We start from the raw sequence: 16,481 nt of genomic DNA on the forward strand, positions 1-16,481 counted from the left end.
TATAGTCAACCGACGTGGCATCGAAGCCAACCCGGATAAAATAAAAGCCATCCTAGAAATGAGACCACCTCTCGCTCCCACCGAGGTGAGTTCACCTCGGGAGGACCGTGGACTGCACCTAGCCCGAAGTAACCTCCTCGGTTGGATGAGGATCCAGGGCCTGAGCTGAGGTACCCACCTCGGCTCTAGCGGATTCACCGCTCCCGTCTAAGAGACCATCAAAACTAAAGCTAGACATACTAAAAAGGCACGGAATCGAAAAGAAAAAACAAAGGAAGACTCACCAAAAGGAAGACTGAAGAAGGGAAAGCGACATCGGAAAAACTTGAATGTGACCTCAAAGATTGCGGATTTGCAGACTTGTGGCGAGGAAAATGAGCCCCTTGGCCTCTATTTATAGCCAGTATACTTGGGGATCAACTGTCGAGATCAACACAATCCAACGGCTCATTGGGAAACCGGTTGCACAACCCCCGAGGTTTAAATCGATTTAGCGCGTGTTTTGACGTCCACGGAGTTTATAAAACGGCGTGACGTCCGCACATAATTCAGACGCGACCCGGGTTATTCCGGAGTTTATCCAGGCGGCCGAACAGGTCTAACCAATGATTCGCCCGTCAAGCCCCCTAGACCTCGTGCCAAATCCACCTAGACTCGTCATGAACTCCCCGCATCGGGTTGACACCCTTGGCTCAGGGAGTGGGGGGCAATTGATGAAGGGTGATTTGGCCCAACCTAGCGAGAAGGGGACATGTGGACTCGACCTGATTAAGGGATGACAATTCATCCTAGCAAGCCTAGTTCACAACATTTGAGCTCGGGTATTCAGCCACCTCGGCCCAAAACTCACCTCGGCGTCGAGGCACCTCGGTATTCAATCCAGTTTGAAACTAAAGAATCAAAGTATCAACTTGGGGCTAACAACCCGAATTGCCACGTAACCGACTCCAAAGGTCTCTCCAACGGATACCAAGTTACTCGAGATCACGATGAGCTAACAGATCCCGACTTTTCCGAGATCATGATGATGACTCATCCCAGTTCCGCCAAAGTCGGAAGTGAAACGATAAGCCTTAATCTATGTACTACTCCTTCGGAAGTGGAACGAACCCTATCTCCACACCCTAGAGATCCCGAAACTCTTTTGTGAGACCCACGATTACTCTAGTATATAAAGACGGGAACCTCAAGGCAAAGGTATGTGTGATTACTCTACTCTCTAGCACTCAAGCTCTCAAATTCTCAAGCACTCAGCTCGCATTTATAGCATACTAACTTAAGCGTTGGAGCGACCTCACTGGGTTAGCAACCCCGGGTTCTCTGATAGATTGTTTTGCAGATCATCAATCCAGCTCATCGTCCACCTGGAGTTCGGATTATCCTCGAAATAGGAGTAGTCAGATCACGCACCATGAATTATTAATATTGAATTTTCTTTTATGGGAATTATCTCCCCCATCCACGTCAGATGCCATGTCGTAAAAAAAAATCAGAATCGGCTTGAAAAGAGGAATAATAAAAAATAGTGATTCCTATTTTTAGCCCAATCAAAATTTGACCAATTTATCAAATTCTAAAAAATCGACCAACCAAACACCAAACTCAGTGGTTTTTGAATTGTTGATGTGGCTTTCATGTGGCATCGATTTTTGTGAAATTGGCATCTGTTCGCAAACACCAACTTAATGGCTATGTTTAGTGGCTATATCACCAATAATAATGCCCCACGTCAGCCCTTCCACGTAATGCTTCCAAGTCGTCCAGCTAAATGATGTGGACTACTCAACTACAAAACAAAACCTTGTTACCTCGAAACAGTCCCACCTTCACTCCTTATGTTAAATGCTGTGCTTCGCTACTCTAGATGGGTACCCTAGATTCAGCCACGCAATTCAAAACATCTTGAATGAGCCGATGGATGGCATCCACGTTACCATGGTGGGGCTACTCACTTTCACTCCGTCACTAGTCCATCCTAATATAACATTTCTGCCTTTACTGTATATATATACCAACCTACGTAGTTCTATTCAAACCCAGGAGCTAACCAATAGATACACTCCACGTGGTTATATGCATCATCATCTACAACCTTCTCCAAGAGGCCCTGTCAAAACTCGAAGGAAGAAAAACTTGTCCCGAAGAATAGCCAGTAAACAACGAGATGATGCAATCTTGATCTTCTTCGCCCTAGAGACATGGTGGGACAACTTTGTGTTGAATTGTATCTTCTTCCCTAACATGGGTCCTACCATGTCTGCACGGCGAAGCATCGAAGAGTTGCATTTACTCATTGTAGGCAAGCAAGTAAGAATTAAACAGAAAGAGAATAAAAAGTGCAAACAATTTAAGCAAACGGAGAGAGAGAGAGAGAGAGAGAGAGAGAGAGATTCAAAAGGGCAGCTCAGGTCACAATTCCACCACCACTAGCATCGTCCCACCACCGTAAGCCCCAGAAGACGAGGACGGAGGACCCTCTTACCGCCGTCGCTCGAATCTCTCCGCCTCTCTGATCTTCACATTTCCATTACACCTTTTCTTGTTCTACCTTCATCACAAATCACATCACCTTAGATCGGCCGGCGCTGCATAAATCCCCCACCTTGCTTCGCCCTAGTTCGCGCTCTGAGAATCGGAACGTCTTATTTGGATCCTCCCCCCTCCCCTCCCCCCCATCACAATTCCGCCCAGATCTGGGGAAACTGAAAGAAGCTGACAAATCATGGATGAGTTTCCTGGTATTTTGGCGAGAGATTTTGGGTTCAGACCGCAAGGCAAATCGGCTCCAATGGCAGCATCCAAGGGAACTGGTAACCTCGGTAGTAGTGGAACCCTAAATTTTGGTATCGGATCGGGAGGTGACACTAGATCCTCCTCAGTCTCTTCGAACCGGCCGAAATCCGGGTGGAATTCGAATTCTGTTGGTGGGTCTTTCCTTGATGACCACGATGGGCTCTTTGGGTCTGCGGGTAATCAGAAGAGCCAGGATTCTGGAGGTTTAGGGGGTTACGATGATGTATTTGGTGCCCCTCCCAAGTACACGAACCGGTCTGATAGTCGTGGTGGTGCGTCTTCAGCTTCCACTTTTGATTATGATTCAATTTTTCAGGGGTCCAAGGATTCTAGTTCAAAGTCTCCATCTTTGCCAGTTTTCGATAAGCCTGTGTACGATGACGATATTTTTGATGGGTTGCCGGGGATGAAGAGCTCGTCTTCTGTTAAGTATGACGATGTGTTCTCGTCGATCTCGTCGCCTCCAAAACAGACTGCAGCATTTGATGACTTGCTAGGGAGTTTGAGCGGAAAGGAGCCAGAATTCAAGAGCTCGAGCGGGAAAAGGCCGGGAGATGTGGAGAAGGATTTGCCCGGTTTTGATGATTTAATACCCGGATTTGGTGGGAGCAACACGCAGAATAAAAGGTACATTTGGGGTTAATTTTCAAGTAAACCAATTGATGATTTATTGCTTTATGATTTTAAATGATTTTCCCTACTAATTTTTTCCACCAGTTGAACTGTTGATCTTTAGCTCACTAATTTGGAATGCCATTTTTTAGATGGTATTTTGGGTGAATGCCTAATTTTCATTATATAAAAACACGAGTCTGCGGTTAGAATTTGCTGATTTTAAGTAATTGCACTTCTCTTCTTCCTGCTGAACCCAACTCACACAATGGGACTCTGGTTTAGTGAGCCATTTCTTGGACTCTTACCTTTAAGTTCAAACATTCAGTAGGTTATAATATTGTCATTGACTCGTTGTCCTCAGCATGAAACCAAAACTTTCGTTGTTTGGAGGAATCTCTGAGTTCTAACCTACATTTGACACTATTAATTCAAAATATATATTTTTTAAAACCCCATTTTAGTTTCTTGCTATTTTACTTGGTCATTTGGTAGAAACAGTTACAAAAACTTCTGGAATTGGACGAGTGTTTTCCATGGTCAGTTAGTAAATAATAAGGATTTTCCTTATTAGTATTGTCTAGGAGCAACTCTATGGTTCTGGTATTGAACTTATCAAAATACTGTAGCTCACCGTAGTAATGTGACTTCAATAGTTTGCATTTATATGCCCGCATTAGTTTCAGAGATATCATTGTAATATGACAGGTATTATTCTTTTCTGTGGCCATATCAGTCCATTCATACTGTATGTCTCATTGGTTGTTTACCTCATTATGACCACCGTTATTAGAATTTTATAATTTTGGCATAAGTGGTTGCATGTTTCATGAATGATGGAATACAAGCATAATCATGTACTCATGTTGGACACGTCTTGGAGATACAATGTTCTCTTGTTGATGGCCCTATCTCTGGAGTCTTTGAGGACAGTAATTAATTGAACTAGAACTCTTATTTGACTTGATTTTTTCCATGTCAACTTGCTTGCTAATTTGATATTGAAGTCAAATCAATCATTCAAAGATGTCACACCTCTAAGATAGTTGGAGTCACACCACCAAGGCACAGAGTGCTTAAAGAAACCAAATACTGTTGACTCAATTGACCATGTTGAAAACTTTCCTGCTAGTGAAGGAAACTAGCATCTAAATTAATAGTTGCTTTCTAACTAATCTATTTAGAGAACCACAACTTTAGTTTTCCATTCATTTCTTAGTGGTTGAGTACTTGACTGTAGAATGCCCCAAGAATTAATGCTGCTGTTTTCTCAGGCTGTCAATTCCATGAAACACCAATACCAAGGTTTATGCATAATACATTCAATTGTGCTGTTTTCAAGATTATTGGATTGGCTATTTCTGTTGTATCTGACCCTACTGTCCTTCGAACAGATCAGGGACTTTGTTTCTTTATGGAAATGAATATGATCTATTAATTCATAAAAAAAAACGATTATTGGGTTAGCTGCTCATGAACCTAGGTTTGGATACAGGTAATGGATATGGATATATTGATATAGTTTTTGATATGGCTATGGATATTACCTTGTGTATGAGCCTAATGTTGGTTAGGGGTTGACAATTGGCTTGAGTTTGGGCTAGGTTGTGGTTTCGATTCTGGATTGTTTACTAATTTAGAAGGCCAAATAAAAGTTTGTTCAGTGGCTCATTTAGGGACTGGTATGTGAGTCTAAACCCAACTTTTTAGGAGTTCAAGTGTTGGTATGCTCTTGCATCGCCATATGGTCTTACTGAAGGATCTTTCTGCACATACTGGCCAATTTTTCCTAAATATGAGAAATATGGAGGATGCTAAGTTTTGCTGCCCACTTTTTGTCACCATTAGATAACATTTTCTGAAGTATTTTACCCAGATATGGAAAGGGCATGGCTGGAGAAGGCATTGGATTTGGAATATACACTAAGGGCTTGTTTGTTTGCCAGTATTTAATGTGGGCTAAGTTGGTCAAACAGGCAATTGATCACAATCCCTATGTTTGCATGCCGCTATATTGGGTCCCATGGTAAGCCAAGCTACAAGAGAGTACCCATTACCCAGGTACCTAATACCCTCCTAGAAGGTGGGTAAGTAACTTACCCGGATGCCAATAAAACACTCTCCTTCCCACCTCTCTCTTTACCTGGGTAATGTGTATTGCGCAAAAATGCTGGAACCTCACTTAATGGGGCAAGTGAAACCTGGGAAACACTTGCCCGGGTAAACGACTTACCTAGGTAAGTGAAAACAAATGGGGCCTAAAAGTTGTCCAACATGATATGACACCCCTTGTACAGGTATCTAGGTATCATAGTTGCCAAGTGTCTTTCAATAACAAATGATGAAACGTGAGAGAGCTTAGCAATGTGAACATCCATAACTAAGGTTCTCACTTCCTCTTTCACTCCTTGTCACAACTTGCATCACTTGATCCAGAGAAATCCTAAGGTTATAGATTCATCAAAGAAAGGAATAGCAAGTAATAGCCTACTGCCAAGGTTTAACAATACTATGGGAATCCTCCTGTTATTTTGTGGATTGTGTTTGGGTGTGTTGTTCTCTCGTTGCATGTAGTTGGGGTTTACCCAAGACACAACTACCCTTTATGGCCCATGCTTTTTAAGACAACCTAAAAAGATTGGGAAGAATCATGTGGAGAGAAGTGATGGTGGTAGTATTGTGGACAATTTGGGAAGAAAGGAATGAGAGAATCTGTTAGGACACTAGCTGCGTTACTAGAGATCCAAACCCAACAAAGTGTCCTAGTGCCAATTGGGGAAGAAGCTATTATTTGTGTAAACCCACCAAAAACTCTACTCGAGCCCATTGCTAGGTAGGTGTATTTCAGGAAGAAGCCATGTCAATGTAACTAATTAAACCATGTTCACAAAATCATGAGTTGGTTAACGTTGTGATTCAAAAGTATAAAAGGAGCCTACCTCGAGCAATAAAGACAACATGAGGAATTTCCTTCACTTTCTCCCCTCTCTTCTACTTCTTCTTCTTCTATAAGGAGGCAACGTTTCCCTCGAAGAAACACCTGGGATGGGCAGAAACTCAACATCTGGTATCAGAACCAGGTTGCCGATGATAAGATTAGTATTGATGGAGAGCAAGGTTGATTGCTTGGAGGTTGGACTTCATAAGTTTGAGTGAGATTTGAAAGAATTCAAGGCAACCTTATCGACAGTGATGTCGCAATGTGAGAAGATAATGTCTAATGGAGCTTGGGAAGAAGATCAGGAAGGCTTGAATGGCAGTAGTGCTAGATGCAACAATGGATCCCCCTTCCAATCTTGTAGTAGTGGAGAGGTGGATTTAGGAGGCTTGGGGTGCATTAGGGGAGGTGAAGGTTAAAAAACTTGTGAATGGAATGTTTTTGTACATAGCTTCCTCGGAGAAGGAAGCGGAGGTAGTACTTAGTGGTGCACTGTCGTACCTAGGGGAGAATATGCTCCTCCTTGATAGATGGAGTGCTTGTGCGGGATGCATTTCCAACGAGCCTTTCGGGAAAGGCAATCTCAATAAGAAGATTTGGGTCCGTATATATGGCCTTCCACTGATCTTGTGGAGTTTGGAAGTTATTTTAGCGATTGGGGATTTCTGTGGGGGTTTCCTAGCCATAGATGACTCCACAGAGGAGTTGGCGACTTGTGAATGGGTGAGATTGCAGGTGGTGTGGAGGGGAGAGACTATGACGACGGTGAAAGTTAGAGTGGGAGAAGTGGTGTATACTATACACATCTGGCAAGAACTGGAACCTTCGGTGAGGCCGGTTACGAATTTACACAAATTGGCGAAGAACATTATGAGGGACGAAATGATTGAAAGTTATGCAAAAGAGACCTCGGGGGTGGTTGAGAAGGGGGTGGGGTGGGGTGGGGTTTGTTTCGGTCAGACATTCCACGAGTGATCCTCAGGAGGGTCGAAGGTCGGGAGGTTTGGAGATGATTAATTGGGAACCGTTGATTGTACTAAACGGGAAAGGGAATTGAGTGATGGATGGAGAGGAGTGTAGCATCTGACTTTGTGCTTGACTGCGGACAGGGGGCTTAGCTTCAAAATTTGAACAAGGCGAAGAGGAGTGCAGCGTTTGACTTTGTGCTGATTGCGATCAGGGGGCTCAGTTTCAAATTTGAACAAGTCGAGGAGAGGCTATTGGCCGGCTAGTAAAGAGGAGTTGAAAGAGCTAATAGGGGAATGCTTGTTGGAGTTGGGTCACACATGCGGAGTGGGTAGTGATGAACGGTTAGATGGAAGACTTGGAACTCTAACGACAAAAGGAGGTCCAGGGATCCTTATCGTAAAAAGGGCTTGGATCGTAGGTTTGGGGAAAAGAGAGGGGAGGACCTACGAAAAGCTAGGGCCCAAGGCTCTCTAGTTTCTGGGCCTGTTGGGAAGATAGTCAGGGGAGTCGAGAACCCAACCTTGAGTATGGATGCCAGAATCAGAAGAGTTCAAAGTTGTTCAGAAGGGACCCAGGGGTGATCAAGTTCTTCGAGAGAAGAAGGGGTCAGGCGAAGGTTCAAGGAGTCCATGTAGGAACGGCAATGGGAAAAGGGAAAGTAGTGATGGTGGAGACAGAAGAGTTGTCGACTGACAAAGATGTGGGGGAAATGATTGTTAATGATGCTCCTAAGTTTAGAGGGAGCCCTAGTAAAATCTAGAATTCTTTGGAGAGTATTGAGGGCCTACATGGGGAATATGTGTCTCCGTTGCAGGTTGTGGAACCGTAGTCGGAAGGGAGGGTGGAAAAAAGAGAGGGGAGAGAGATTCCGCATAGCCTGGCCTTAGTGGAATCACAAACTCTTTTGAGTTCGGGGAAGATGTGTCTCCGCTGCAGGTTGTGGAACCGCCATCAAAAGGGAGGGTGGAAAAAAGAGAGGGGAAGAGATTTCGCATAGCCTGGCCTTAGTGGAATCACAAACTCTTTTGAGTTCAGGGAAGATGTGTCTCCGCTACAGGTTGTGGAACCGTCATCAGAAGGGAGGGTGGAAAAAAGAGAGGGGAGAGAGATTCTGCATAGCCTGGCCTTAGTGGAATCACAAACTCTTTTGAGTTCGGGCGATGGAGAGGTAACATTGCTCGAGGGAGGGGAACTCTCGGAGGGCTCCGAGTTAGAGGAGGGAATTTTGCGACAATGGACTCAGAACTTGGTTTAGGGAAAACTTCTATCGAGTGGGGAGTTATCCAAATATTTGAGTTTTGGGGAGTTCCTTCGGGTCTCAATGGCTGGTCTCGAGAAACAGACGAAGGATTTCCTGATGGAGATTGAACACATGATTTTATGGGATAGGGGTGTAGTAAATGCCAAAGGTAAGAAGAATGCGAAAGGGAAAAGGGAGCTGTTAGGTCTTACTTGGGGCCTGAATGATAGGGCAGGGTGTATAGAGAGGATGGTGGTAGGGGGAGGAGAAAAGGGAGATAAGTCAAGGGGTAGGGGAAAGGGGGTGGGGGATAGGATTGTTTTGTGTTGTGATGAAAATTTTGTCGTGGAACGTTTGAGGCTTGGGTTCAGGGCGGAGAAGGGTCGTCATCTGTTTAGTAGTAAAGCTCACAAACCAGATGTCATTCTGCTTCAAGAAACTAAACTGAGTAGGATGGATGCGTCAGTGGTTAGAAGTGTGTGGTGGGGGATGGACAGTGTGGGAGGAGATGCTTAAATGCTTCAGGAACAGTAGGGAGAATTCTAGTAGTCTGGAATTCTAATACTGTCACTGTCAGTGACTCCATGGTTGGAAATTACTCGGTTTCCATTGAAGTTGTAGGGGCAGGAGATTTCAAGGGGATAACCACTGGGGTTTATGGTCCTAATGATGATTCTGAAAGGCAGGTCTTCTAGGAGGAGTTGGGCGGGATAAGGAGTAGGGATAATATTTCCTGGTGTATAGGCAGAAATTTTAACATTATCAGATTCCCACAGGAGAAAAATAGAGGTGTGAGAAGGACTACGGGGATGAGATCTTTTGGTGAGTTTGTTAACAGACATGGTCTGGTGCCAAGTTCACCTGGACTAATAACCAGGGTGATCCTACTCTAATTCAGCTTGACAGATTCCTGGTGTCGACAGAGTGGAAGGAAAGGTTTCCTAACCTTTTTTTCAGGAAGCCCTACCAAGGCCTGTCTGTGTCTGATCATAGGCCTATTCTTCTTAGGGGGGAGGGCGTGAGGAGGAAGCCAGGTCCGTTTTGGTTTAAACACCTGTGGTTTCAGGAGGCTGGGTTTGAAGCGATGTTGAAGGAGTGATGGCAATCCTTTGAGGTAGAAGGTTCAGGATCTCATATCCTAGCGAAGAAGCTACAACTGTTGAAAGAGAAAATCCTAGACTGGAAGAAAAACAGTTTTAAGGCATTAGAATTAAAGAAAGGAGAGCTGTTAAGCACCATTAAAGAGCTGTATAGGAAAGAAGAGCTTGTGAACCTATCTGAAGAAGAGAAGGCAGCTAGGAGTGGGGTCAAAATGTGTTTTGATAAAGTAGCATACCAGGAAGAGATTAAGTGGAGACAACGGGCTAAAATCTCTTGGCTGAAGGCGGGGGACAGGAATGCAAAGTATTTCCACGCAGTTGCGAGTTGTCGAAGAAGGGAGAATACTTTGAAGAAGCTGCAGGTGGGGGACATGCTTATTGAGGATGAATCCATTAAAGAGCTGGATAGGAAAGAAGAGCTTGTGAACCTATCTGAAGAAGAGAAGGCAGCTAGGAGTGGGGCCAAAATGTGTTTTGATAAAGTAGCATACCAGGAAGAGATTAAGTGGAGACAACGGGCTAAAATCTCTTGGCTGAAGGCGGGGGACAGGAATGCAAAGTATTTCCACGCAGTTGCGAGTTGTCGAAGAAGGGAGAATACTTTGAAGAAGCTGCAGGTGGGGGACATGCTTATTGAGGATGAATCCTCTATTAAGAAGGTGGTGGTGAAATTCTTCAAGAATTTATATAAGGAAATTCTTCAAGGCAGGAAAGAAGTCAACTACAGTTCCATTCACCAAGATAGAGTAGTGACAAGTCCTAACACAACCCCACATCCATTTACACCACCTGTCTCCAAAGCCAAAGCTTCTCAACACCTCCAATAAGAAAGACCAATCAATTAGGTCATAAGCCTTCTCCAAGTCCAATTTGCAGACCACTCCTTCTTCTTAGATTTCCTAAAGCTCTCCAAACTCTCATTTGCAATGAGGATTTCATAAGTGATTTGTCTTCCCTCCACAAAAGCTCCTTGGTTGGATGCAATAATGGTGGTAAGGACCTTCTTTATCCTGAGAGACAACACTTTTGCAATTATTTTATACAAGCTATTCACCAAATTGATAGGTCTAAAATCCCTTGGTTTTGATGCCTCTTTCTTCTTTGTGACCAAAGCAATGAAAGTTGAGTTCAAACCCAGATTAATTATTCCCCTTCAGTGAAACTCCTCAAAGACTGACCCAAGATCATTCTCCACAATATCCCAACAATCCTGATAAAATACCATTGTGAAGCCATTTGGACCCGGAGCTTTTGTCCTATCCTTTGAGAAGACTGCTTCCTTTATCTCCTCCATATCAAAACTCTTTTCTAGCCACTCTCTGTTCTCTGCACTTAGAGTCGGCCACTCCAAACCCTCCAACCACACCATCTCATTTAAGGGCCTTCTAAACATAGATTTGAAATGATTTACTAAGGCCTCTTCTACTTTTGCCGGGTGGGATAAAACTGCTCCTTCTACTTCCAATTTTATTATATTCATTAAGGGTACAAAGTCAAATATGCCCTTATGTATGAGAAGAAATTTAAAATAAAATAGTATTGCCAAGTCACCACTTAAAGTAAAATGAAAAAGAGTAAGTTACCCCTACTCGGCCAACTCTAACACTCCCTCTCAAGCTGGAGAATATATGTCATATAATCCCAGCTTGTTACATATATAGTTCACTCTCCCTGAACTTTAAACCTTTTGTGAACAAGTCTGCCCATTGATCACTTGATCTAATGCGCTCTGTGCTTCTCTGTTCAATAAGGACTTTCTCCCTTACAAAATGGCAATACTAGCCACTCTCTGTTCTCTGCACTTAGAGTCGGCCACTCCAAACCCTCCAACCACACCATCTCATTTAAGGGCCTTCTAAACATAGATTTGAAATGATTTACTAAGGCCTCTTCTACTTTTGCCGGGTGGGATAAAACTGCTCCTTCTACTTCCAATTTTATTATATTCATTAAGGGTACAAAGTCAAATATGCCCTTATGTATGAGAAGAAATTTAAAATAAAATAGTATTGCCAAGTCACCACTTAAAGTAAAATGAAAAAGAGTAAGTTACCCCTACTCGGCCAACTCTAACACTCCCTCTCAAGCTGGAGAATATATGTCATATAATCCCAGCTTGTTACATATATAGTTCACTCTCCCTGAACTTAAACCTTTTGTGAACAAGTCTGCCCATTGATCACTTGATCTAATGCGCTCTGTGCTTCTCTGTTCAATAAGGACTTTCTCCCTTACAAAATGGCAATCAACCTCTATATGTTTCGTCCTCTTATGAAAAATTGGATTAGATGAGATGTGGATTGCAGCGTGGTTATCACAGTACAATCCCATAGGTTTGATCGTTGAGAATCCAACTTCTTGTAGAAGATTTTTCAACTATACTAGTTCACATGTGGTATGTGCCATGGCCCTGTATCCAGCTTTAGCACTACTCCTTGCCACAACAGTTTGCTTCTTACTTTTCCATGTCACCGGATTTCCTCCAAGAAACATGCAATACCTTGTGTCAGACACCGAGCCTGCCCAATTTGCATCTGTATACCCAACTACCTTAAGACTTCCTCTTGGATTGTACAACAACCTACGACCTGGAGCTCCCTTCAAGTACTGTACAAATCTAAAAATTGCATCCCAGTGAGGTACTCGGGGATTTTGCATAAATTGACTCACCACACTAACGGCAAAGAACATGTCTAGTCTAGTAATGGTTAGGTAGTTTAGCCTCCCCACTAACCATCTATATCTTCTAGGGATCATCAAACATTTCACTTGCATCACTACTCAACTTAGCATTTGGTTCCATGGGTGTTTTAGCTGGTTTAGTACCTAACAACCCTGTTTCTTCCAACAGATCAAGAACATATTTCTTTGGCACAAATTTATACCTTGTTTCAACCTAGCAACTTTCATACCCAAGAAATACTTCAACTTCCCAAGATCTTTTGTTTGGACATGGTCTTGCAAGAAGGCCTTTAGCCTGTCAATTCCTAGTCTGTCACTACTAGTTATGACTATATCATCCACATAAACCACTAAGAAAATCTTTCTGGCTTCAGAATCATAACTGAACACTGAGTGATCGACCTGACATTGTTTCATTCCGAAATCTTTCACCATTTCACTGAACTTCCCAAAGCAAGCACAAGGAGACTGTTTCAACCCATAAATTGCCTTTTTGAGTCTACACACTTTACCATCCTCCCCCTTAGCAACAAACCCTGGTGGTTTCTCCATGTAGACCTTCTCCAAAAGATCATCGTGGAGGAAGGCATTTTTAATGTCAAGTTGAAACAAAGGCCAATCATACATAATTGCCAAGGAAATCAAGACACGAATTTAACTAATCTTAGCAATAGGAGAGAAGGTCTCCATATAATCCACTCCATACAATTGAGAATAACCCTTAGCAATGAGTCGAGCTTTCAACCTTTCCACACTACCATCTGGTAAATATTTAACTGTATACACCCATTTACAACCTACAACATGCTTACATGAAGGAAGAGTGGTGAGCTCCCACGTGTGATTGTGTTAAAGAGCAGAGAGTTCCTCCATTGCTTGACGCCACCTCGTTGAATTAAGAGCCTCTTGGAAATCCTTGGGTATAGATATAGACGGCAACAAAGAAACAAATTGGCGATATAAAGTGGAAAGATGAGAAACAGAAACATAATTGGATATGGGATGTAAGGTACAACCATACAACTACGTTTACCTTTTAGCAACACAATGGGAAGATCTAGTCGGAAGAGGTAGGCAGCTCTGGGATAGGTGAAACTACAGGATCCGCAGATGAGGTACAAGCTGGAAGAGGTGCCGGTGTTTGTCGATGAGTATACACATGTCGGATCGATGGTCGTTCAGTAGGAATTTGCACTGGAGGAGGTGAAGGCTCAGGCATAAAAGGAACAATTGGAATGGGATCACCAACGGGAAGAGGAAGAGGGACCAATGGTGAAGAGGCCGGGACATCAGGACCCGAGAAGAACGACATGGACTCAAAAAAAGTGACATCAAGACAGACAAATGACTTCCAAGTGATAGGATTCTAAGTTTGTAACACTTGTACCCTTTTTGGGTCCGAGAATAACCAAGAAAGATACACTTAATAGAACGTGCGCCCAACTTGTCTAAACCAGTGATAAGATTGTGAACAAAGCGCACACACCCAAAGACCCTGGGAGCTAATGGAAATGGAGATAAAGTGGGGAACAAAATGGAAAAGGGAGACCAACCATGAAGGATGGATGAGGGCATCCAATTAATGAGGAAACAAGCTATGAGCACTGCATCACTCAAAAAACGCTTAAGAACATTCATATGATGAAGGATAGACCGAGCAATCTCAAGAGGATGATTGTTCTTTCGTTCAACCACCCCATTTTGTTGAGGGGTGGATGCACACAATGTTTGATGAATGATGCCATGTTGTTCCAAATATTGTTGAAAGGAAGTAAGAAAGTATTCTCTGCCATTACCTGAACGATGAATTTTTATTGGAACACCAAATTGCATACGTATTTCAGCATGGAATTTTTGAAAAATAGAAAACAATTCATTTCTTTCTTTCATTAAATAAATCCATGTCATCCTTGAACAAGCATCAATGGAAATGACAAAATACTTGTAACCATTATAAGACTCAATTCTGATTGGACTCGGAACATCTGAATGGACTAGAGCAAAAGGACACAACATATGACTATCGACCCTAGAAGAAGAGGTAAAATATTGTGGAGATGTACTACAATTGCAATCCTTTGGGTAGTTTGGGAGGAGTTTAAGGATAAATTTCAGGTTAGAAGTGCTATCATTGATCTCATCAGTGTAAGGATTGTGCATTGGGCGGAGTTTTTAAGCTTGCTCAATGCCTTTAATTTTGATAACATCTTATTGATCAAAAAAAATTTTGATAACATCTTCAGGAATTGGGGACTGATCACTACTGCACTGGGCAGGTTACAATTTAGGTCTAGGTTAAGGTATAGTCAAGTCAGGTCAGGTTGGGCTCAACCAGTGCTGAACATGCTAACAGATCTTGTCCAAATATTTGTCGTAAAACAAAAGTGTGAAGGGATGAGAGATCCATCATATGGATGGCCGAACCCTGCATGATGTTGGGCGAAATTTCAAAAATTTCTCTCTCCCATGTGGGAATCGCATTCCCTATTTTAGAAACTGCATTTTCAAGGATCAATCTTGAAACCAAACCGGACCAGATCTGAAACCAAAAGGGAGTAGAGCGATATACCTAATACGAAGTAATAATAAACCCCCAATGAAGGTGTTCACGCCCAAGGAGAAGACCAAAGATTGCTTCCATCGAAGATGACACAGTGTGAGGTGAAGCAGAATCAGCAGGACGGTTCTTCAGCAAGAATTGATTCTTCAACAAGAATATGATGGAGGGCTGGTGAACACGACTTCAGGTTGCCTTTTCTAGCAAGTGCAATATCAAGAACTGTTCTTGATCACTCCCACTGGTGGAGATCGAACTGGGTAGGGCGGCAAGAGCAGGAGAGAACAAGAGCAGAAGACAATGCAATCGGATTGTGTTGTCTCTCTCTGTAATTCAACAGACTGTTACATGATCTGGAGGTTCGCCCTGCTCTTCTATTTATAGCCTTAAAGAGAGGTTCTCCTAATCCCATTAGGAGTTTCCTAATCCAAATCTTATATTTGGATCTGGACTCTCTTTTAAGAGATAAGGATAATCCCTTTCTTATCTGCAGATAAAGATCAGCCTTCCCTAATCAAATTAGGAGTTTCCTGATCCAAATCTTTATTTGGATCTGGACTCTTTGAGTGGATAGGGATAATCCCTTATCCTACCTGCTGATCCAAATTCTAGAACCCCCCCTCTTTTAATTAATCTTATTAAGCAGTTTAAATTGGGCTTTAGGCCCATTAAGTCTATGTGCTCACTAGCCCTCTTAATCTGCTGCCCAGTTGGCTATCCTTGTATGGCGCGGGACCCAAACACTGTCTAACAAAGTGTCACCTTTTAGCTTTTCCTGCTTTCTTGGCTTTGTGCCCCAAGTCAGGTTGGGCCCATCCAGTGCTGAACATGACCATTGACTTCCCTAATAAAAAACACCCCATTATTAACCATAAATTAACTTTACTCCAGTCACAGTCACAAAATTGATGGTGAGAATTGAACCATTAGATGTCAATTTAAGAAAACAAAGAGAATACCATCCCACTGAACTGTTTCCCTTTCCAGTTCCCATAGGGTACAGAGCTCATTAACTCTAAACTTAGCTTCTTCTCTGTAGGCTGTCTCTAGTGAGGCACTTGTCTACCACTAGTCCAGAGCAAGTAACACCACTTTTGAAAGACATGCATCAAGTCCGCTAGGATGAAAAGATAAGGGAACCCTTCCATCAGTGCTCTGTCATCACACCAGACATCTCCCCAAAAACCTATCCCATTCCCTGTTCCCAATGTTATGAAAATCATAATTGTATTATAAATTGTAAAGGGATTCAAATAGATCGTATCATGAGCAATATCATAAATCATAAGTTTTTTTACTGATTTTTCTAAAAGTTGTCAAAAAACTATAACAATACATAAACCTCTCAAAAATAGAAAAAAAAATACTTTTACCCAGTACTGACCAGATTTATCATATCTAAGTAAGAGAAGGATGAGATCCATCTTCCTTTGATTATCCTTATCCCCTAGTTGTTTAGGGAAAAACCATAAAGTTTTGTCTCTAATTCTCTGTTCACTTGTTAAAGTCAAGACTTAGACATGCATAAGAATGCATGAAAAATACTAAAATAAGAGATATGCATTAACATATAACAGCTAGGTTGCATAA

The 16,481-nt window shown here is 42.6% G+C and overlaps 1 protein-coding gene across 1 annotated transcript in view; it reads left to right on the plus strand.

Moving 5' to 3' along the window:
* The first annotated feature begins 2,147 nt into the window (after positions 1-2,147).
* The window catches only part of LOC148873903 (Chaperone DnaJ-domain superfamily protein), a 36,945-nt gene continuing 22,611 nt past the window's right edge, over positions 2,148-16,481 (plus strand). The window contains exon 1 of the mRNA XM_088960140.1: positions 2,148-3,420. Within this exon, the coding sequence (XP_088816266.1) occupies positions 2,723-3,420 (698 nt within the window). The 5' untranslated portion in view covers positions 2,148-2,722. The remainder of the gene's footprint in view (positions 3,421-16,481) is intronic.

Source organism: Nelumbo lutea, chromosome 1 (assembly GCF_056320005.1).
Source record: "Nelumbo lutea isolate HS-2025 chromosome 1, American lotus-T2T, whole genome shotgun sequence".
Classification (NCBI taxonomy): Eukaryota; Viridiplantae; Streptophyta; class Magnoliopsida; order Proteales; family Nelumbonaceae; genus Nelumbo; species Nelumbo lutea.